A 24,811-nucleotide genomic window follows, 5' to 3' on the forward strand; every position below is an offset into this window, starting at 1 on the left:
CTCGAATCATTTATTGGCATATGCGTCCGTATGGTTACATAATTAAAGGAGTTACTTTTTTATATAATATTGCAATATTGGTCTAGCCACGGACTACTGCATACACCAAGCAGCCTGGCTGATCATCTGCCTTCAAGTCTCCAGCCTTTACATCGTAGAGTCTGCACTGACCAGAAGTCATGACGTAGTCGAAAGACCAACACTCGTCATTCATCTTGCAATACATGAAGCATTGCATGGGTGACTTCTTGTTAGCGACCGACAGAGGGCGTGCGTTGGTTACTTGTTTGTCCACAAACATCAATGTGGACATGCAGGTGATGGAGAGCGACGGGTCCCCGATCATTGCAGCTGTCGACATATCAGTAGCTGTTGAATAAAATTAGAATGTAGTAGAAGGCGAGAACACGCTTTGGTCGTTCGCGGAAAGAAAAGCTCTTCACCGAGATATTTGCATCTTTAACAAAATATAACAAAATATTAAAGGCAGTGGACACTATTGGTAATTACTCAAAATAATTATGAGCGTAAAACCTTTCTTGGTGACGAGTAATGGGGAGAGGTTGATGGTATAAAACATTGTGAGAAACGGCTCCCTCTGTAGTGCCATAGTTTTCGAGAAAGAAGTAATTTTCCACAAATTTGTTTTTGAGACCTCAAGCACACAACTTCGTGTGACAAGGGTATTTTTCTTTTTACTTGGTGTAACCACTGCGCAATTCAGCCTCCTGGGCTGCAATAAGTTGTGAATAAGGCAATTGAAGGCAGTGTACACTATTGGTAATTACTCAAAATAATAATTAGCATAAAACCTTACTTGGTAACGAGTAATGGGAGAGGTTGATGGTATAAAAACATTGTGAGAAACGGCTCCCTCTGAAGTGCCATAGTTTTCGAGAAGGAAGTAATTTTCCACGAATTTGTTTTCGTGACCTAAAGTTTAGAACTTTTCTAAACGCACACAACTTCGTGTGACAAGGGTATTTTTTCTTTCATTATTATCTCACAAGTTCGATGACCGATTGAGCTCAAATTTTCACAGGTTTGTTATTTTTGGCATATGTTGAGATCTATACACCAACTGTGAAGGCTAGTCTTTGACAATTACCAATAGTGTCCACTGCCTTTAAATCAAAAGGCGGTTAATCCCATAAGAACGCAGAAAAACAAGTAATACTGACAGCAGTTGATAAAAACTGTCAGTCAGACAGACAGCCGACAAAAACAAAAAAATACGCAATCACGCAATAAATGTTACATTCCGAGAACCATTTCTGGCAAATACTGTCACAGAGTGAGTTTACCATTCAAGACGATCTCTACTGAATAAAGAAAATCGTTGTTTTTAGTTGTCCCCATTCAACTATAAAAATGGTCCACAAAAAAAAAAAAAAAAAAAAAAACTGTCTTTGTCATAATTCATTTTCTTATTTTCTTACTTGCTGTTTGAAGGCATTCCTCCATGGAGTACTCTTCAACCATCACTTCGCACAGCGTCAGGTAGGTTTCATTTTTTGGTAAATTAGGGGTGGATTTCACAAAGAGTTAGGACTAGTCTTATCTTGAGTTAGGACCAGTTACTCGTCCTAACTTAGGACTATCCATGCAATGTGTATATCTCCTAGGACTAGTCCTAACTCTTTGTGAAATCGACCCCAGGACTATTTATGGCAAGTACAATGATATAGTTAGTTGACCGTTCAAAATGCCGTGTACTGATTTAAAATACTTCGTTGTTCCTCGTTTTCCCCATTCAACAACAACAATAGTTTACGAAAAGAAATGAACCAAACAATTCTTGTTTTATTACTTCTTCTTACTTGCTATTAGAGCGCAGTCTTCCATGGGATACTCTTCAACTATCACTTCACACAGTGTTAGTACATTGGAGTTTGGAGCTGGAACAGCGTCGTCCACACTGACGTACCGGGCAATCACGGGCGGGTCGCACACAATCGGTATGTGTCCCCTAGGGATCGATGCTTGGTCTAACGTCACTGGTAACCCACACGCGGCATTGTTGAAAATGTCGCTCTTCATGCCTGCCCTTACCACGGCGCCAATCAATCGTTGGGCTGTCAATGAAAGGAAAAACTCTTTATTCTACTCGATTCAACCCAGGATGCACAACATTTGAAAATGAGTCTTACTATGCTTGATGTTTTGTGCAGTTATATTAGGACAACCCATGTTAACGGGTTTGGCATTTATTACATAATCTTGTTGCATTAAAATACTCGCGGACATACTCGTTGGTCAACACCAATATTCTTTGCAGAAGAACCCTTGTTATATTTGTGATAAGATCTACCACATCCAATCTGAATGTTCCTTACTTCGTTCTGTCAGTGGACAAAGCATAGAAAACAACGCTTGTCAACAAGAAATCCAGGAAAAAACACTGTGATAGTCTATACTTCCATGCATGACTTTTCTTTGTCATAATAACTAACTTGAGTTTAAGTTTAGCCCGTCGGCATGGCTCTTGCCAGCGTTTAATCAGTTTTGTAAACCCCCTTTTCCCCCGTAAATGCTACTCTCACACTTGGGCGAATATCTTGCGAATACGAATGTTTAAATTCGCGATGAATTCGCCCAAAAGTTGCGATTTGATGTTCTCTGTCGTCCTTAACCTCTCCTTACCGAAATCTTACGCATAATACGCACGCTTTACCAACAGTACCAATGGCTTACCAAATGCTTACGCAAATCGATGGCGAATTACCGTCTTCACAACATTCGCTGAATGTACGGAAGCGCTTCGTATTGCCCCTCTCACAGAGTGGCGAATGTTGTTGCGAACATGAATATTTGAATTTCGCGTTGAATTCGTCCAAAATGGCGGTTGGATAGTGAATATTTTCATCTCGGTCTCACCCCTTGATCGTCCTCGGTCGGCCCTCTCCTTACCGATAGCTTACGAATATATTACGAATGCTTACCAACGCTTGGCAATGCCTTTACAAACGTTGCAAACGCTTACGCACGCTTTACCAACGTTACCAATGCTAACGAAAATCACGCCGAATGACCGTCTTCGCAACGTTCGCTGAAATTAACAAACCGGTTTGTAAATTGAGCGATCTTCGAAAGGAGGTGGGAAATAATTTGTGAACGTTCCGAATTTATTACCAACGCTTACGAAGACACGGCGAATGCTGCGAAGTTTGAGCGATTGTCAAATATGTCCTTCCGATAGCATATTCGCTAGCATATTCGCCGTGTGAGAGCAGCATAAAGTGACCGATCTTCGTAAGGATGTGGAGAATGACTTGTGAACGTAGTGAATTTGTGGCGAATGTTGCAAAGTTTGAGCCATTGTTCAATATTTCCGTTCGTAAGCACTTTCGCTAGCATATTCTCCCTAGTGTGAGAGTAGCATTACGGTATTACTCTGCGAACGAGGGAGTGATAGATACCACATCTGAGTACTGTTCGTTCTGCTCACCCAGTTATCAACCAAACAATACACTTTTCTGTTCGACCTTACGAACAGCGCCCTCTTTGTTCAATTAATAAATCCGGTACAACAATATTATTGCTAAAACATATATAACCAGCTCGAGTAATATGGTTATGATTGTTCTCGCTGGTTACAGACACTTCTTCTTTATATTCATCCAGATCAGGTCAATCGTGTTATCTTCAAACGTCAAGTATTGACCCCTTGCAGGCACGTCACACGCGGTGACTGTTCCAAACTCACAATTTTGGTAGTCAAAAGGTTTATGTGTAAACGCCGCGTCGCCTAAAATGCGCACTTCACTGAATAGCGCACAGAGTGACATTGCCAACCAGTATGGCGCATCCAATATTAATGTTGATGACGTCTAGTGAGTTGGATCAATTAACTTTTTAGGACTTACTACAACAATCTTTTCTGTTGACAAGGGTGATACTACCCAGGCAGTGGTTTGCTCCCAGGTCCACCTTCCACCAAGAATGAACATCATTACCTGCAACAGGGACATAATAGGTGAGGCATGAATTACATGAAATTCGGACAAATAATTGGCTGAAACCTTAATGAAAGGTCAAACTGTGCCAGAAGAAGGGTAACAATATTGAACACTTTGACCTTCCTTGAGAGAGATCAACATGTATCAGAAATAGGTTTAAAGTATTATGAGTAGGGTAGATGGCCTTAGCTTTCGATCCAAACCGGACCTTCTTCAGAGGCATGTAGGTTTAAAGAATATGAAACTATGAGATGTTGTGCAATGCCTTCGTTAATCGTTTTAGTGGACCATATTATCCGATTGTTCAATGGTTCAATCTTTTCACGGCAATACAATCATCACAATCACTGCCATGTTATTTATTCATCACTTTCGTTTTCATCTAATTCCTCCTCCTCTGAACCATTGCACGTTTATCCAATGATATCATTGTATCCAATGGGACTCATTGGATATGAGTGGCAGGTACCAACAAATCAAACAAAAATTTACAAAATACCTTACGCACATGACGTCATTTCAGTAGGGCGCCCTCACCTAGAGGTAAAAAGGAGGTTGTTCATTGGCCAATCCTGTGCGCCGCGCGTACAAATCTGTGCGTTTCGATTGTTTCGTCACCGTTTTTCCACTAAGATGGCCGCTGGATGACGTCAATGAGTAAGGTCAATGCGAGGCTCGTAGGTTCGTTGCCCCGAGTTACACTCTGTCCTAAACACTTTTATGTAATTTGCATCTTGCAAACATTTTTTTATTCAAATTGTACACTAACCGGTGTGAGAGCAAGACCCACCACTGAGGTAAGTGCTTGAGTTGCCGTCAATAGCTAGATCTGCTGAATACCCTCTAAAGACCGAGCTCTGGCTGGCTTGCATCCCACGGAGATCCAATGCTGAAATGAACATTGACTCAATTTTGAAAATGCATTTGTTATAGATCTGAGACGCAATCCTTTTGATCTAAGTTTTTAGTGAATTGTATGTTTAAAAGGGAATACATAATACGTTGGGTAATCACTCTTGAAATTAATGTAAATACAAAGTTGTAGTAGAAGCCTAATTTATGCAGCTTTCGATAGTCTTAAGCACTTCAAAAGACATTTCAATTCCAAGTGGTGTGATTAGTTACAAGATTTAAGTTTTTGTTCACAAAGTTTGAATCTCAGAGTAACGCTTTCAAGACTGTGTATTCTACAATTTATTGATTCCTTCTGCGAGGACACAAATCGTTCCGGATTTTCGGCGACATCTATAAAAAAGCGACTTTTTAAATGAAATGGTGGGTGTATGTTCACATACATTTTAAAACTTGGTTGAACGGTTCCCCAAAACGAAGGTATACTTTGCCTTATGCTGCGTCCCCACATTAGTTTCCTCGTTAATTAAATACTTACCTGTGAGATTGAGGCACCAGCAGGATAGCGGGTAAAACCACACGAGGATTCCAAAGAGAAATATCAACAGGTTTTTCTCCAGCAATATTCCCTCGCAGTGAGCCATCATTGCACCGCACTACACTTCACTATGGTATCTGAAATATCAATATGAAAGTAGAGATTTAGAATGCGACGTGTTTCATATACAACCTGCTACGATACAATCGACTCCGTCAACCAATGGGCGCTGTACTCGTTGGTCACGTGTTAACTGGGGTGCTCGCCCCGTGTTAGGATCCAGGATTGAAACTACTCAAAACAATCAGTTACAATAAACACTTTGTTTTGCTGAGAATTAGTGCAGCTGGTTGGTTAACATTTTTGACAAAGGATTCCCTTCGAGTTAAATGGTTTTTATATCGTTCTCCGAAAACCATGGAATACAGAGAACTTCAGATTTCTCAGGGAGGGCTAGTGTCCGGTCGCGAATGGGCTTATAGGATGCAGTTGTTACACTCTACTCGCTATTTCCCTAACCATAAGTTATAAAAAAATTATATCATGACGTTCGTGTAAAATAAAGATTCCCCCCTTTTTTTCTTTTTCTCAGAGTGACCTAGTGATTAAGTCCAGATGTTCTCAAATTTTCTGAATTTTGCATATTAAAACGCAATATTGGGATACATCGTGTGATACTAATCCTGGACAATTACCGAAGGTGTCCGTGCCTGTGATAAAGATATGAGGGTTACAGAGTTTTTATTTTTTGGGGGATTTATCCAAGTTTGCTTTTTTTTATTTCTCGTTGAGTGTTAAACCTGACGAGAGCATCAACTTGTGGGTAAAATATAATCGATCCTGAGTCGGTTTGCTTGCTGACGAAAAGCATCATCGCGCATTGTTACCCTTGGCAACTTGGCTAACAATGAAGTATTTCCAATCGTCCATGACAACAATCCCCCGATTGGTTTCGGTAACAGACTTTTGATACACGAACCTTGAACGTCCTCGAGGAAGGTACTTGATTATAAACACGTTTTTTAAAGACAAATAATCGGTTACGGCCAGAGAGTTATATATAATATTGACAATAATATATAGCTCTATGGTAAGGGCTTGATCGAGCATGACATTTCGGAAAAAATCGCGCGGTGAGATCATACACCACTGGGAACGAGGCTGTATGTTAACGCGTGGAAATTTGAATACCCGCGAGATATGTACACTCAGTCTATTGGGAACACCATTAGACTTGTGTCATGCGCCAGGCACGAAAATAACATTTTAATTTCCATTGTTGTAGAATAATTCAATATAATAACACTGTAGTTTTGTCCCAATCATATTATGTAGTCTGTAGACGTTGAGCAATCTCTCAATAATTTTTTAGTTATTAGTTTTTCTCGTTTTCAGGCGTGGAATATTTGCTGAATTAAACTGTTATTTTGTTGAATGTATTGTAAACTCCCTCCCCCTCCTTTCTCCCATATTAATGTTCTTTTCTTTTTCTAAAAGACTGTAAAACATTGCTGGAGCAGTGCAGAGCGCTCACGATTTGTTTACATACAGGCAATTTGTTTACAAACAAAAGTACACCCCCATTAATATCACTCGACCAAAAAACCTTTTCAACGCTCACAGCCTAAATATAAAAACAATTGTTTTATGGGGATCGGGATCACTATGAAATACAAAAAAATGCTATGGCATTTTCAAATTGTGGTATCTAATTGAAGGGAAGAGGATGGACAACTATAACTCGTCAATTGTTATTAGCCCCTTGAGAGGGCATAATAGCCGGCATCAGTTTATCAAGGACATTTGGCAATACGCTAACTCCCATTTGCCTTAACCCTTTAGTCCCTGCATCGCCCGAGTTTGCTGCAAAACCAATTTCTCAAGATTCTTGCAGTAAATTACTGGAATCGTAGTTCGCATTTTAAAAGATAGCCATGGCTTAATATGTATGCACATTTGTTTTACCCTTTCGGTAATATTTGTATAAAAGTACAAGTTCTCATGGGAACAATAAATGACTTGGGTCATGCGCCAGGCACGAAAATAGCCTTTTAATTTCCATTGTTGTAGAATAATTCAATATAATACACTGTAGTTTTGTCCCAATCATATTATGTAGTCTGTAGACGTTGAGCAATCTCTCAATAATTTTTTAGTTATTAGTTTTTCTCGGTTTCAGGTGTGGAATATTTGCTGAATTAAATTGTTATTTTGTTGAATGTATTGTAAACTCCCTCCCCCTCCTTTCTCCCATATTAATGTTCCTTTCCTTTTCTAAAAGACTTTAAAACATTGCTGGAGCAGTGCAGAGCGCACACGATTTGTTTACACACAGGCAATTTGTTTACAAACAAAAGTACACCCCCATTAATATCACTCGACCAAAAACCTTTTTAAAGTTCACAGCATAATATAAAAACACTTGTTTTATGTGGATCGGGATCACTATGAAAAAAAAAAAAAATGCTATGGCATGTTCAAATTGTGGTATCCAATTGAAGTGAAGAGGATGGACAACTGTAACTCGTCAATTGTTGTTAGCCCCTTGAGAGGGCATAATAGCCGGCATCAGTTTATCAAGGACATTTGGCAATACGCTAACTCCCATTTGCCCCCTCCTTTCTCCCATATTAATGTTTTATTTCTTTTTCTAAAAGACTGTAAAACATTGCTGGAGCAGTGCAGAGCGCACACGATTTGTTTACATACAGGCAATTTGTTTGCAAACAAAAGTACACCCCCATTAATATCACTCGACCGAAAAACCTTTTCAAAGTTCACAGCCTAAATATAAAAACAATTGTTTTATGGGGATTGGGATCACTATGAAAAACAAAAACAAAAGTTTGGCGTTTTCAAATTGTGGTATCCGATTGAACTGAAGAGGATGGACAACTATAACTCGTCAATTGTTATTAGCCCCTTGAGTAGGGCCTATTAGCTGGCATCAGTTTATCTGTACCACGATTCTTGGTCATCAAGGACGTTTGGCTACGCTAAAAAACTCCCATTTGCCTTAATTAATCGTGTGTGCTTTCCTTTATTCTGCAAAGTCCTCGCCAGCGCTATTTCCGCGACGTGCGTTCTATCATCAGAATATGTTTGACAAAAACATCGATAATAGCCTATACGGTGCACCACACTACGTGAGCTCCAATGGAGACCAGTATCCATAAAGCTAAATTCACATACTCATCAAACAAAGGAAGTCAGCCTCTTGAATACTTCAAATGCATTTGAAACAACTAAACTTACGATTTCTTTTCAATTTTTGGCGGGTGAGCCGTTCAGAATTTTGCTGATGAACACCCCTAAATGCCCTATCCCAGTAACTACTTCTATTTCGAGTGGTGTCCTCGGTCAATGTTACGGCTGAGTTGTCCCCAGATCTCCCTGTCCCTCATGCATCATTATTTCTCCAGCTGTCACAGAGTGCAACCTCTTGTATGTAACAATTGCAGAGTCTAACTCACTGTGGGCCTTGCCACTGGGCAAAACACTGACGAACATAAACTTGAAACCAAGGAGGATGGTACGTGGTTCAAAGCGGGGTTTTAAAGATGATTGAGACACACACATGAACGACATTTGACCCGGTTCACTTGACATACTGAAGTGAATTCTTCCCTTTCTTTTGTTAATAATGGTCCAAAGATGTGGTCAGGTGCACATCAATTAGACTATCCTATTCATCGTAAATATTGGTGCGGAACGCAGTAACTATAAACTGCAGAGCACGCTCTGATGGTTACCCCACTCTCCATTCTACCTTCAACCAGCGATGTTCAGCATGTTCTACAACTCTTAATTCACCCTGGTTTTTTAGTAACATGGTGGACGCTGAGGCTTCATGGACACGGCTCGGTGGTGTTTCCCTATAACACCAGATGGGTCCAGGTAACCAAGGCTTATACGTTAATTCACTAAATAAGTGAATTCACTTGACCTATTCAATTTTCGTTGTGATCTGAGATTCCTATGCTGAAAGAGTGAAATTTGGCTGCCATTATCAATGTGAGAAATCAATTTTGAAAATACTACGTGTGCCTTTATACGCAAGAAGCGTAGTGGTACAGTGGCTTTTTACATGCCACATCGCTCCAATGATTTAATTTGGGATCAAAAGCAATTTGAGACGTGAGTCTTGTTTCGGGTTGCTCTGTAGTTAGTTTTTTATTTTCGCTCAAAATGAAACCCTAAAGGCCCTGGCCACGTTTGGTTATTGCTAAAATATATATTTGCATCTAATTGTTTACTCGGTCGAGCAACGGAGATCTATTAATATTATAAAACATTGTTAAAAAATGACTTCCTCTAACATGGTTTTTCAAAAAGCGGTTGTTTCTCACTAAAATACTTCAATCGTGCTTGAGGGTTTTCTTTCAGGCATCTAAAAGCACACAGATGTGTGCTACAAAGATTTTTTTCTTCATTTTATCACTAATTTTATGATCACTCAAGCCCAAATTTTCAAAGATTTGTTATTTTGCGCATATGTAATGGGAGACTTTTGGGACGCTTGGTGGCAGCAGACTTACCAGGTAAAATCCTTTGTTCTAGGTAATGTGCGCGTGCTCAGAACTACGTAAGTAAACAACGGACATTATACCTGGTAAGTCTGCTGCCACCTAGCGTTCCATAGTGTCCCATTGTGATTACACCAAGTGCCAAGACGTGTCTTTGACAACTTAACATATCCACTAACACTAATTCGAGTAAGTTCTCATGTCACATTACAACCCATTTTTATAAATTACAGAAAACATCTATACATATCCTCCTACTTCTCACTCCAAATAACACTGTTAACTGGACACGTTTGGTTATTACCCAACATTATACATTATATGAACCCTTTCTCGTGCATCTGAAAGCACACAGATTTGTGCAATAAGTTTTTTTTTGTTTCATCAAAGACCAAATGAGCAAAGATTTTCACAAATTCATGCATGTATGTTGAGATAAACCAGGTGAACAAAAATGATCTTTGACAATTACCAACAAAAGTGTCCAGTGCCCTTAAACAGCTCAATAATTCTTGTATGTTCTCATTTAACAAAACAACCCATTTTTATAAATTAATTACTGAAAACAAAGATGAATATCCTCCTTATAAAGAACATTAACCCTAATACGCCTAGCTAGGCATTACACTGTTTTGTGGCATCCAGTAAACAATAATAACAATAATGTTACCCAAAAGTTAGACCTGAAAATTACTCAAAAGTTCTTCCAACCGGAAACCCTTCCAAAAAATACCAAACTATCTTTCTAGTTATTTTACTTTCATGATGAGTGTGATTAATGGTTGCCTTTCTCGATCCTAAGTTGCATTTATCCCCCAATTGCTGGCTGGACTTACAAACTTCATTATTGATAAACAAAAAAGAAAACCAAACACTTTTATAACCAGATTTGGGACTTGATCCTAGGAGATATAAAAACAAACTTGAGGCTATAGTCCTAATCCTAAGTTGAGACGAGTAACTCGTCCTAACTAGAGATACTTCTAGTCTTAACTCTTTGTGAGATTCCAGCTCATCTGATAATGAATTAGCACTCAATGATGCCATCTGCCCCCTTTCAACTGTTCGTTTGAAAATGTTGTTTACCAAGTTCCAAACTTTTCAAAAACCCGACATTCCCTTCCGACACCGAGCCAACAAGATTGACATAACACGAAGTTACCCTGGGTTGATTAAACTAATATTCTACCAATTGCCTCAATTTATACATTCCACTAGACTTGATTCAAGTCCCATTCTCGTGTGAGAGGTCCCTAAGCTATTACCTCAACTGACTATGAAACGACCCGTTGCATACAGTACAGTGCACGCTCGCCGTCAAAATGTGGTCCCGAGAATGGGAACAGGTTTTGGAATGCAGAGCATCACAAAACAGTAGTTTCCTGGGGATGGCACGGGATTGGGACTCGAGTCAAGTCTAACATTCCACATGAGTCTCAAGTTCATATAGCCGTTGGGATATAACCACACCTGGCTGTGACCAATCATGTCTTCGACTGATGGCTTACAGGTGGCCTGACGTGTTGCAGTTTGAATTGTACGTAGAGTTGAAAACAGTCAGATGAGATAAGCGTGTGATTATAAAAAAATTATGATGTCGCGACAGGTTGAACGAAAAATTTCAAGTCATGAACTTTGCTGAATTCCATTTAAAATGTTTTCAATGAATAAGGAAATCGTGTCATATGATTATAAATAGTTTTTGATTGTGTAAAAAAACAATCGTTTCGAATACCCTTATTCAGCGCTTTTCTGAGAGATTTACGAAAAGCCCCATTACGTAATCACTCTCAAAACGTCATAGTTGGGAGCTCCAATTTGTAAAGCCGCTTTGTTGCAGCGTGGAGGTATAATAAGCAAGCTCCCACAAATGACGTCAGCGGCATTGTCCTTTGACACGCGCTCTCAACGGCAGAAGTGTTTTTAGTTTTTGCAAACCTTTAGGTTGGGGCCAAATTTTTTAATCGATAATTACGAATAATTCAGAAGTGTACACATATCAAAATTACATTTAAATGGTCAACAAGTGCATTATAAACAAGTTAAAATACCATTTCCGTTAAAAACATTCCGCTCAGGTAGCTGTTCAAGTTTCATACCAACTGCGATAATGAAATTAAGCTGAAATTCTTTATTAACACAAAGTTTTGGCGTTTAACATCCTTGCGATTTGCGGTGCGACTACCATTAAAATAAGAGAGTGCCATATTTTGTTTAAAGTCATTGGACACTTTCGGTAAACAGTATTGTCCAAAGTCCCACACTTTGTGTATCACAACTTTTATATAAAATAACATACCTGTGAAAATTTAGGCTCAATCGGTCATCGGAGTCGGGAGAAAATAACGGGAAAACCCACCTTTGTTTCCGCACGTTTCGCCGTGTCATGACATGTGTTTCAAATAAATCAGCAATTCTCGCTGTCGAGAATTGATAATTATTGTTTCAATGTTTTCTCAAAAAGTAAAGCATTTCATGGAATAATATTTCAAGAGAAGTCTTTTACCATTACCTTCTGTAAACCATGTAAAGTTATTTGTAAATCTGTGAACTTTTATTTTGTGTTCTGTTCCGAAAGTGTATAATGGCTTTAACAAAAGCGTTCAACTAAACTCTCAACGCAATGTGAGACATGTACATAGGCCTACAAACATTAGGTTCACCACAATAGCTTTAAGCAAAGTCATGCCTTTTAAAAACCTTAAGCCTTGAAATTTGCGATGCGACTACCTAGTAAAAGAGCGCCCTCTAAACAAAAATATTCAGCTGAACACAAAAACAGGCTTTAGGTTTCCTACAATGATTAAAGGCAGTGGACACTAATGGTAATTACTCAAAATAATTGGTAGCTTAAAAACTTACTTGGTAACAAGCAGGAGAGCTGTAGGTAGTATAAAATATTGTGAGAAACGGCTCCCTCTGAAGTAACATAGTTTCCGAGCAAGAATTTTTTTCCACGAATTTTATTTCGAGACCTCAGAATAATATTTTGAGGTCCCGAATTCAAGCATCTGAAAGCACACAACTTTGTGTGACAAGGGTGTTTTTTCTTTCATTTTTATCTCGCAACTTCGACGATCAATTGAGTTCAAATTTTCACAGGTTTGTTAATTTGTGCGTATGTTGAGACACACCAAGTGAGAAGACTGGTCTTTGACATAATTATACCAATAGTGTCCAGTGCCTATAAAGGGAAAACAAAAGATAAAAAATAAATCCACCTGCCAAAACTAGTTAATTGCGTTCTTTCGTTCACTCGAAACAAAGACAATTCGAAGTATTTAATGGGAGACTTTTGGGACGCTTGGTGGCAGCAGACTTACCAGGTAAAACCCATTGTTCTCGGTCATGTGCTCAGAACTACGTAAACAATGGAAGTTTACCTGGTAAGTTTGCTGCCACCTAGCGTACCAAAGTCTCCCATTCGTGTACTTGAAATGATTTTGTAAGCACGACATTGAATCGAACGTACAAACAAGAACATGAATTAATTCCGAATAACTCGAATAATTTATTGGCATATGCGTCCGTATGGTTACATAATTAAAGGAGTTACTTTTTTATATAATATTGCAATATTGGTCTAGCCACGGACTACTGCATACACCAAGCAGCCTGGCTGATCATCTGCCTTCAAGTCACCAGCCTTTACATCGGAGAGCCTGCACTGACCAGAAGTCATGACGTAGTCGAAAGACCAACACTCGTCATTCATCTTGCAATACATGAAGCATTGCATGGGTGACTTCTTGTTAGCGACCGACAGAGGGCGTGCGTTGGTTACTTGTTTGTTCACAAACATCAATGTGGACATGCAGGTGATGGAGAGCGACGGGTCCCCGATCATTGCAGCTGTCGACATATCAGTAGCTGTTGAATAAAATTAGAATGTAGTTGAAGGCGAGAACACGCTTTGGTCGTTCGCGGAAAGAAAAGCTCTTCACCGAGATATTTGCATCTTTAACAAAATATAACAAAATATTAAAGGCAGTGGACACTATTGGTAATTACTCAAAATAATTATGAGCGTAAAACCTTTCTTGGTGACGAGTAATGGGGAGAGGTTGATGGTGTAAAACATTGTGAGAAACGGCTCCCTCTGTAGTGCCATAGTTTTTGAGAAAGCAGTAATTTTCCACAAATTTGTTTTTGAGACCTCAAGCACACAACTTCGTGTGACAAGGGTATTTTTCTTTTTACTTAATGTAACCACTGCGCAATTCAGCCTCCTGGGCTGCAATAAGTTGTTAATAAGGCAATTGAAGGCAGTGCACACTATTGGTAATTACTCAAAATAATAATTAGCATAAAACCTTACTTGGTAACGAGTAATGGGGAGAGGTTGATGGTATAAAAGTATTGTGAGAAACGGCTCCCTCTGAAGTGCCAGTTTTCGAGAAGGAAGTAATTTTCCACGAATTTGTTTTCGAGACCTAAAGTTTAGAACTTTTCTAAACGCACACAACTTCGTGTGACAAGGGTATTTTTTCTTTCATTATTATCTCACAATTTCGATGACCGATTGAGCTCAAATTTTCACAGGTTTGTTATTTTTGGCATATGTTGAGATCTATACACCAACTGTGAAGGCTAGTCTTTGACAATTACCAATAGTGTCCACTGCCTTTAAATCAAAAGGCGGTTAATCCCATAAGAACGCAGAAAAACAAGTAAAACTGACAGCAGTTGATAAAAACTGTCAGTCAGACAGACAGCCGACAAAAACCGAAATACGCAATCACGCAATAAATGTTACATTCCAAGAACCATTTCTGGCAAATACTGTCACACCGTGAGTTTACCATTCAAGACGATCTCTACTGAATAAAGAAATTCGTTGTTTGTAGTTGTCCCCATTCAACTATTAAAAAAAGACTGTCTCTGTCATAATTCATTTTCTTATTTTCTTACTTGTTGTTTGAAGGCATTCCTCCATGGAGTACTCTTCAACCATCACTTCGCACAGTGTTAGCCAATTTTCTTGTAAATAAGAGACATCGTCGTCCACACTGATGTATTGCGCAATCACGGGCGGGTCACATACAACTCGTATGTGTCCCCCGGGGATCGATGCTTGGTCTGACGTCACTGGTAACCCACACGCGGCATTGTTGAAAATGTCGCTCTCCATGCCTGCCCTTACGACGGCGCCAATCAATCGTTCGACTGTCAATGAAAGTAAAACTCTTTGTTCAACTTGATTCAACCCAGGATGCACAATATTTGAAAATGAGTCTTACTATGCTTGATGTTTTGTGCAGTTATATTAGGACAACCCATGTTAACGGTTTTGGCATTTACTACATAATCTTGTTGCATTAAAATACTCGCGGACATACTCGTTGGTCAACACCAATATTCTTTGCAGAAGAACCCTTGTTATATTTGTGATAAGATCTACCACATCCAATCTGAATGTTCCTTACTTCGTTCTGTCAGTGGACAAAGCATAGAAAACAACGCTTGTCAACAAGAAATCCAGGAAAAACACTGTGATAGTCTATACATCCATGCATGACTTTTCTTTGTCATAATAACTAACTTGAGTTTAAGTTTAGCCCGTCGGCATGGCTCTTGCCAGCGTTTAATCAATTTTGTAAACCCCTTTTTTTCCCCGTAAATGCTACTCTCACACTTGGGCGGATATCTTGCGAATACGAATGTTTAAATTCGCGATGAATTCGCCCAAAAGTTGCGATTTGATGTTCTCTGTCGTCCTTAACCTCTCCCTACCAATATCTTACGCATAACGCACGCTTTACCAACAGTACCAGTGGCTTACCAATGCTTACGCAAATCGATGGCGAATTACCGTCTTCACAACATTCGCTGAATGTACGGAAGCGCTTCATATTGCCGCTCTCACAGAGTGGCGAATGTTCTTACGAACATGAATATTTGAATTTCGCGTTGAATTCGTCCAAAATGGCGGTTGGATAGTGAATATTTTCATCTCGGTCTTACCGCTTGATCATCCTCGGTCGGCCCTCACCTTACCAATATCTTACGAATAATCTTTATATTACGAATGCTTACCAACGCTTGGCAATGCCTTTACGAACGTTGCAAACGCTTATGCACGCTTTACCAACGTTACCAATGCTAACGAAAATCACGCCGAATGACCGTCTTCGCAAGTTCGCTGAAATTAACAAACCGGTTTGTAAATTGAGCGATCTTCGAAAAGAGGTGGGAAATAATTTGTGAACGTTCCGAACTTGTTACCAACGCTTACGAAGACACGGCGAATAATGCTGCGAAGTTTGAGCGATTGTCAAATATGTCCTTCCTATAGCATATTCGCTAGCATATTCGCCGTGTGAGAGCAGCATAAAGTGACCGATCTTCGTAAGGAGGTGCAGAATGACTTGTGAACGTAGTGAATTTGTGGCGAATGTTGCGAAATTGAGCCATTGTTAAATATTTCCGTTCGTAAGCACTTTTGCTAGCATATTCTCCCTAGTGTGAGAGTCATTACGGTATTACTCTGCGAACGAGGGAGTGATAGATACCACATCTGAGTACTGTTCGTTCTGCTCACCCAGTTATCAACCAAACAATACACTTTTCTGTTCGACCTGATGAACAGCGCCCTCTTTGGTCAATTAATAAGTCCCGTACAACAATAATTGCTAAAACATTAAAATATAACCAGCTCGAGTATGATTGTTCTCGCTGGTTACAGACACTTCTTCTTTATCCAGATCAGGTCAATCTTGTTATCTTCAAACGTCAAGTATTGACCCCTTGCAGGCACGTCACATGCGGTGACTGTTCCAAACTCACAATTTTGGTGGTCAAAAGGTTTATGTGTAAAACGCCGCGTCGCCTAAAATGCGCACTTCACTGAGTAGCGCACAGAGTGACTTTGCCAACCAGTATGGCGCATCCAATATTAATGTTGATGACGTCTAGTGAATTGGATCAATTAACTTTTTAGGACTTACTACAACATTTGTTTCTGTTGACAAGGGTGATACTACCCAGGCAGTGGTTTGCTCCCAGGTCCACCTTCCACCAAGAATGAACATCATTATCTGCAACAGGGACATAATAGGTGAGGCATGAATTACATGAAATTCGGACAAATAATTGACTGAAACCTTAATGAAAGGTCAAACTGTGCCAGAAGAAGGGTCACAATATTGAACACTTTGACATTCCTTCAGAGAGATCAAAATGTATCAGAAATAGGTTTAAAGTATTATGAGTAGGGTAGATGGCCTTAGCTGTCGATCCAAACCGGACCTTCTTCAGAGGCATGTAGGTTTAAAGAATATGAAATTACGAGATGTGGTGCAATGCCTTCGTTAATCGTTTTAGTGGACCATATTCGTTTGTTCAATGGTTCAATCATTTCACGGCAATACAATCATTACAATCACTGCCATGTTATTTATTCATCACTTTCGTTTTCATCTAATTCCTCCTCCTCCTCTGAACCATTGCACGTTTATCCAATGATATCATTGTATCCAATGGGACTCATTGGATATGAGTGGCAGGTACCAACAAATCAAACAACAATTATTTACAACAGACCTTATGCACATGACGTCATTTCAGTAGGGCACCCTCACCTAGAGGTCAAAAGGAGGTTGTTCATTGGCCAATCCTGTGCGACGCGCGTACAAATCTGTGCGTTTTGATTGTTTCGTCACCGTTTTCCCACTAAGATGGCCGCTGGATGACGTCAATGAGTAAGGTGTATGCGAGGCTCGTATGTTCGTTGCCCCGAGTTACACTCTCTTCTAAACACTTTTATGTAATTTGCATCTTGCAAACATTTTTCTATTCAAATTTTACACTTACCGGTGTGAGAGCAAGATCCTTTTTTGAAGTTTGTGTTTGGGTTGCCGTCAATTGCTAGATCTGCTGAATACCCTCTAAAGACCGAGCTCTGGCTGGCTTGCATCCCACGGAGATCCAATGCTGAAATGAACATTGACTCAATTTTGAAAATGCATTTGTTATAGATCTGAGACGCAATCCTTTTGATCTAAGTTTTTAGTGAATTGTATGTTTAAAAGGGAATACATAATACGTTGGGTAATCACTCTTGAAATTAATGTAAATACAAAGTTGTAGTAGAAGCCTAATTTATGCAGCTTTCGATAGTGTTAAGCACTTCGAAAGACATTTCAATTCGAAGTGGTGTGATTAGTTACAAGATATAAGTTTTTGTTCACAAAGTTTGAATCTCAGAATAACGCTTTCAAGACTGTGTATTCTTCAATATTATTGATTCCTTCTGCGAGGACACAAATCGTTCCGGATTTTCGGCGATCTATAAAAACGCGACTTTTTAAATGAAATGGTGGGTGTATGTTCACATACATTTTAAAACTTGGTTGAACGGTTCCAAAAAACGAAGGTATACTTTGCCTTATGCTGCGTTCCCACATTAGTTTCCTCGTTAATTAAATACTTACCTGTGAGATTGAGGCACCAGCAGGATAGCGGGTAAAACCACACGAGGATTCCAAAGAGAAATATCAACAGGTTTTTCTCCAGCAATATTCCCTCGCAGTGAGCCATCATTGCACCGCACTACACTTCACTATGGTATCTGAAATAATAATAATATGAAAGTAGAGATTTAGAATGCGACGTGTTTCATATACAACCTGCTACGATACTTCGACTCCGTCAACCAATGGGCGCTGTACTCGTTGGTCACGTGTTAACTGGGGTGCTCGCCCCGTGTTAGGATCCAGGATTGAAACTACTCAAAACAATCAATTACAATAAACACTTTGTTTTGCTGAGAATTAGTGCAGCTGGTTGGTTAACATTTTTGACAAAGGATTCCCTTCGAGTTTAATGGTTTTAATATCGTCTCCGAAAACCATTGAATTAGAGAACTTCAGATTTCTCAGGAAGGGCTAGTGTCCGGTCGCGAATGGGCTTATAGGATGCGGTTGTTACACTCTACTCGCTATTTCTCTAACCATAAGTTATAAAAATAATTATATCATGACGTTCGTGTAAAATACAGATTCCCCCTTTTTTTCTTTTTCTCAGAGTGGCCTAGTGATTAAGTCCAGATGTTCTTAGATTTTCTGAATTTTTGCATATTAAAACTCAATATTGGGATACATCGTGTGATACTAATCCTGGACAATTACCGAAGGTGTCCGTGCCTGTGATAAAGATATGAGGGTTACAGAGTTTTTATTTTTTGGGGATTTATCCAAGTTTGTCTTTTTATTTCTTGTTGAGTGTTAAACCTGACGAGAGCATCAACTAGTGGGTAAAATATAATCGATCCTGAGTCGGTTTGCTTGCTGACGAAAAGCATCATCGCGCATTGTTACCCTTGGCAACTTGGCTAACAATGAAGTATTTCCAATCGTCCATGACAGCAATCCCCCGATTGGTTTCGGTAACAGACTTTTGATACACGAACCTTGAACGTCCTCGAGGAAGGTACTTGATTATAAACACGTTTTTTAAAGACAAATAATCGGTTACGGCCAGAGAGTTATATATAATATTGACAATAATATATAGCTCTATGGTAAGGGCTTGATCGAGCATGACATTTCGGAACAAATCGCGCGGTGAGATCATACACCACTGGGAACGAGGCTGTATGTTAACGCGTGGAAATTTGAATACCCGCGAGATATGTACACTCAGTCTATTGGGAACACCATTAGACTTGTGTCATGCGCCAGGCACGAAAATAACATTTTAATTTCCATTGTTGTAGAATAATTCAATATAATACACTGTAGTTTTGTCCCAATCATATTATGTAGTCTGTAGACGTTGAGCAATCTCTCAAATATTTTTTAGTTATTAGTTTTTCTCGTTTTCAGGCGTGGAATATTTGCTGAACTAAATTGTTATTTTGTTGAATGTATTGTAAACTCCCTCCCCCTCCTTTCTCCCATATTAATGTTTTATTTCTTTTTCTAAAAGACTGTAAAACATTGCTGGAGCAGTGCAGAGCGCACACGATTTGTTTACATACAGGCAATTTGTTTACAAACAAAAGTACACCCCCATTAATATCACTCGACCAAAAAACCTTTTCAAAGTTCACAGCCTAAATATAAAAACAATTGTTTTATGGGGATCGGGATCACTATGAAAAACAAAAACAAAAGTTTGGCGTTTTCAAATTGTGGTATCCGATTGAACTGAAGAGGATGGACAACTATAACTCGTCAATTGTTATTAGCCCCTTGAGTAGGGCCTATTAGCTGGCATCAGTTTATCTGTACCACGATTCTTGGTCATCAAGGACGTTTGGCTACGCTAAAAAACTCCCATTTGCCTTAATTAATCGTGTGTGCTTTCCTTTATTCTGCAAAGTCCTCGCCAGCGCTATTTCCGCGACGTGCGTTCTATCATCAGAATATGTTTGACAAAAACATCGATAATACGCCTATACGGTGCACCACACTACGTGAGCTCCAATGGAGACCAGTATCCATAAAGCTAAATTCACATACTCATCAAACAAAGGAAGTCAGCCTCTTGAATACTTCAAATGCATTTGAAACAACTAAACTTACGATTTCTTTTCAATTTTTGGCGGGTGAGCCGTTTAGAATTTTGCTGATGAACATCCCTAAATGCCCTGTCCCAGTAGTTCTATTTCGAGTGGTGTCCTCGGTCAATGTTACGGCTGAGTTGTCCCCAGATCTCCCTGTCCCTCATGCATCATTATTTCTCCAGCTGTCACAGAGTGCAACCTCTTGTATGTAACAATTGCAGAGTCTAACTCACTGTGGGCCTTGCAACTGGGCAAAACACTGACGAACATAAACTTGAAACCAAGGAGGATGGTACGTGGTTCAAAGCGGGGTTTTAAAGATGATTGAGACACACGCATGAACGACATTTGACCATGTTCACTTGACATACTGAAGTGAATTCTTCCCTTTCTTTTGTTAATAATGGTCCAAAGATGTGGCCAGGTGCACATCAATTAGACTATCCTATTCATCATAAATATTGGTGCGGAACGCAGTAACTATAAACTGCAGAGCACGCTCTGATGGTTACCCCACTCTCCATTCTACCTTCAACCAGCGATGTTCAGCATGTTCTACAACTCTTAATTCACCCTGGTTTTTTAGTAACATGCTGTACGCTGAGGCTACATGGACATTGAATTCGGCTCGGTGGTGTTTCCCTATAACACCAGATGGGTCCAGGTAACCAAGGCTTATACGTTAATTCCCTAAATAAGTGACTTCACTTGACCTATTCAATTTTCGTTGTGATCTGAGATTCCTATGCTGAAAGAGTGAAATTTGGCTGCCATTATCAATGTGAGAAATCAATTTTGAAAATACTACGTGTGCCTTTATACGCAAGAAGCGTAGTGGTACAGTGGCTTTTTACATGCCACTTCGCTCCAATGATTTAATTTGGGATCAAAAGACATTTGAGACGTGAGTCTTGTTTCGGGTTGCTCTGTAGTTAGTTTTTTATTTTTCGCTCAAAATGAAACCCGAAAGGCCCTTGCCACGTTTGGTTGTTGCTTAAATATATATTTGCATCTAATTGTTTACTCGGTCGAGCAACGGAGATCTATTAATATTATAAAACATTGTTAAAAAATGACTTCCTCTAACATGGTTTTTCAAAAAGCGGTTGTTTCTCACTAAAATACTTCAATCGTGCTTGAGGGTTTTCTTTCAGGCATCTGAAAGCACACAGATGTGTGCTACAAGGATTTTTTTTCTTCATTTCATCACCAAATCTGTGATCACTCGAGCCCAAACTTTCACAGATTTGTTATTTTGCGCATACGTAATGGGAGACTTTTGGGACGCTTGGTGGCAGCAGACTTACCAGGTAAAATCATTTGTTCTCGGTAAAGTGCGCGTGCTCAGAACTACGTAAACAACGGACATTTTACCTGGTAACTCTGCTGCCACCTAGCGTTCCAAAGTCTCCCATTGTGATAACACCAAGTGCCAAGACGTGTCTTTGACAACTTATCATATGTCTTTAAACAGCTCACTAATTCGTGTAAGCTCTCATGTCACATTACAACCCATTTTTATAAATTATAGAAAACATCGATACATATCCTCCTACTTCTCACTCCAAATAACACTGTAAACTTGACACGTTTGGTTATTACCCAACATTATACATTATATGAACCCTTTCTCGTGCATCTGAAAGCACACAGATTTGTGCAATAAGTTTTTTTTGTTTCATCAAAGACCAAATAAGCAAAGATTTTCACAAATTCATGCATGTATGTTGAGATAAACCAGGTGAACAAAAATGATCTTTGACAATTACCAACAAAAGTGTCCAGTGCCTTTAAACAGCTCAATAATTCTTGTATGTTCTCATTTTACATAACAACCCATTTTTATAAATTAATTACTAAAAACAAAGATGAATATCCTCCTTATAAAGAACATAACCCTAATACGCCTAGCTAGGCATTACACTGTTTTGTGGCATCCAGTAAACAATAATAATAATAATGTTACCCATCTTTCTATTTATTTTACTTTCATGATTGCCTTTCTCGACCCTAACTCATCTTTATTCATGCTTGTCCGAGTTCACACGTAGCTCTGATCGCGTAAATGGTATGTGCAATATTTATTTGAGGCACATTTTTATTTATTGTCCGATGTTTCGGAGTCAACTATTACACACGGGCGGGGGTGCAAATTAGTCGTGCAGACAATAATCATCGTTATAATTTTCATTCGACCATTATCAAGTACAACAAATACAATTTAACTTACATACAACTTCAATGCACAGAAGAGAGGCCTCTTGGCTGATAAGCAATTTGCAACAGCTTATTATTTTTTTGAATGTTAAAAAAAACAAAATAATTCTGGAGATGGAGCTGGAGATGACAGGGGTTGATTCTAACGACCGTATGATATTGGAAATGTCATGCATACATCTACAACTACCAAATTTTCGTTCAACGTCATCGGACATTTATTACAAATTACTTTCCTTTTTATTTTCCTCCCTTTTGTTGACCAAAATTAGTGGCCAAAGATTGCCGTTTAACCATTGTACGAGCAGTACCGGTACACAGCATCATCCGGCCTTGGGCCACGCCGTCCGTCAGGCACGCTTGACCGGCTAGTGCTGTGGAGCTCACGCTGAATTTTGATTTCGATGTGTTGCACTTTGACTAATTATTTGGATACAATTTTCCTCATATTTTGGGTTTGCTTTCACCTAAGATGTTGAAAATTTCAGAAGTAAATTGTAGTTATCCACGGATATCATGGCTCAATTTTTGTGGAGTTTGACAACGCAAGACTGATTTTAGCTATTTGCTTTCTGATTCTTGGGGATCAAACAGTGTGCAAACTTGTGAGCTGGAGATGACGGGGGTTGATTCTTAACTATTTGGCCACTGGACCCCAGCCGCCTAGCGATACACTGTATGCGGTAGGAGGAAACCTCGCTAGCTTGTGTTTGTAGAAAAAAAGGAAAATCAAAAGAAAACTCGATAGTCATTAGTAGGTCTACGCATTTGTTATTCCATCCAGTTGTTTATAAATCATTATTAATTCTCCTTTCACAGTTGACTTGTCGAAGCTAATGACGATGAAATAATTTAGCTCATACCAATTAATAGTAAACACAAAGGAAACTGTATTTATTCATCATTAATGATGATATTGTCGAAAACTAACGCCTTCGCATTTAATTAGTATGACCATTGAGCTAGATAAAAGCCTTGAAAAGCTATTGTGTCCATTTTATTCTTACACAAAAATATTCGAGAGCCGTTTATTGTTCCCAATGGGAGCTTGTACTTTTATACAAACAATACCGAAAGGGTAAAAAAATTTGCATAAATATTAAGCTATCTTTTAAAAATTGAACTACGATTCCAGTTGTTTACTGCAAGAATCTTGAAAAATTGGTTTTCAGAAACTCGGGCGGTGCAGGGACTAGAGGGTTAACCACAGTACCTGTATTTTATTAAAATATCACCATTATATTGGTGTATTCCCTATTGAAAGTGCCAAACCGGATAGCTGTCACCAAAATTTAAACCAAAAACCAAATAATTTTCAAAATTAATGGGCTAGCTGCCATTTTTGCAGTGTTTTCAGTTGCCACAAAATGTGTCCAATCTTAGTAAGTAAATTTTAAACTGAAAGTTTAAAGAGATGTGACGGGAAGTGATAATGTTGGTTCGGGATAAGTATAATCCATCCACATCCATAGTCTTTTAGAACCAACTTTAAAAACAACTGAAGACAAGATATTCACCAAACTACTCGTCAGACCTTTTTTGTGTTTTGTAACCCTTGTTATTGTGTTCTTTTTATGGATTGTCTCACCATTCCTACTTCATCATTTTTTCCAGGATCTTTAAAAAAGCTATTTCTTCAAATTGACAATAATTTCAGCACACAGATACAATACAAGTACATGTAAATAGAGGGTAGTCTAGACACGCTTGTTTGGTTGCGCCCATGTGAGAAAGAAGGTACATGTAAAACACGTTCATTATCTTTCCTGTGAAGAAAAATACGCTATAAGGGATTACTGATTGTATACTGGGTGCGTTCGTTTAGCTTCCCTGGGTCGACCCCGGTGTGTGGCGTTTTTTCCCAGGACGAACGTGGGTAATTATCTGCACACGTTCGTCCTGGAAAAAGAAAACGCCCGAGCGTAAGCATACAGACTACTGTGTTATGCTCTCTCCCGTCATGTGTGCTCCGTCCCGAAAATCGAAAGCTCGCTATTAATTTACGTGGGCTTGAGGAGGATGGTTCAAAGGAGGGCACTATGTACACATACACAGTTTGCCATCGGGGAGGCGGGGGGGGGGGGGGGGGGCGAATCTCCTGCCACACACGGGTGTCCCCGGGAAGCAATTCTTTTTTCGTACCACACGCTGGCCACGAGGTCAACGGTGAAGGGATCCGGGAAAGCGCCCATACCTTATGCGTTTATGCGTT

At 39.3% G+C, this 24,811-nt stretch overlaps 3 protein-coding genes across 7 annotated transcripts in view; 1 reads left to right on the plus strand and 2 right to left on the minus strand.

Moving 5' to 3' along the window:
* LOC139947526 (uncharacterized) lies at window positions 1-5,455 on the minus strand. The gene is made up of 5 exons (XM_071945461.1): window positions 5,350-5,455; window positions 4,729-4,848; window positions 3,867-3,956; window positions 1,821-2,075; window positions 1-369 (listed from the first exon to the last, which is right to left on the minus strand). The coding sequence occupies exons 1-5, from the start codon at window positions 5,453-5,455 to the stop codon at window positions 83-85; spliced, it is 858 nt and encodes a 285-aa protein (XP_071801562.1). The 3' UTR covers window positions 1-82.
* The window catches only part of LOC139947527 (C3 and PZP-like alpha-2-macroglobulin domain-containing protein 8), a 27,320-nt gene continuing 7,213 nt past the window's right edge, over window positions 4,705-24,811 (plus strand). The window contains exons 1-2 of one of the 5 annotated variants that reach the window (XM_071945464.1): window positions 4,739-4,756; window positions 24,257-24,336. The gene's annotated coding sequence lies outside the window, so the exon portion shown is untranslated. Of the gene's footprint in view, window positions 4,757-23,618; window positions 24,337-24,811 lie in introns of those variants that run through there. The other 4 variants (XM_071945466.1, XM_071945462.1, XM_071945465.1 and 1 more) reach the window with 4 other exon arrangements.
* LOC139947610 (uncharacterized) lies at window positions 13,459-18,413 on the minus strand. Its single transcript, XM_071945557.1, has 5 exons — window positions 18,308-18,413; window positions 17,688-17,807; window positions 16,823-16,912; window positions 14,787-15,041; window positions 13,459-13,745 (listed from the first exon to the last, which is right to left on the minus strand). Exons 1-5 carry the CDS (start codon window positions 18,411-18,413, stop codon window positions 13,459-13,461), a joined length of 858 nt encoding a protein of 285 aa, XP_071801658.1.

This window comes from Asterias amurensis, chromosome 14 (assembly GCF_032118995.1).
Source record: "Asterias amurensis chromosome 14, ASM3211899v1".
NCBI classification, from domain to species: domain Eukaryota; kingdom Metazoa; phylum Echinodermata; class Asteroidea; order Forcipulatida; family Asteriidae; genus Asterias; species Asterias amurensis.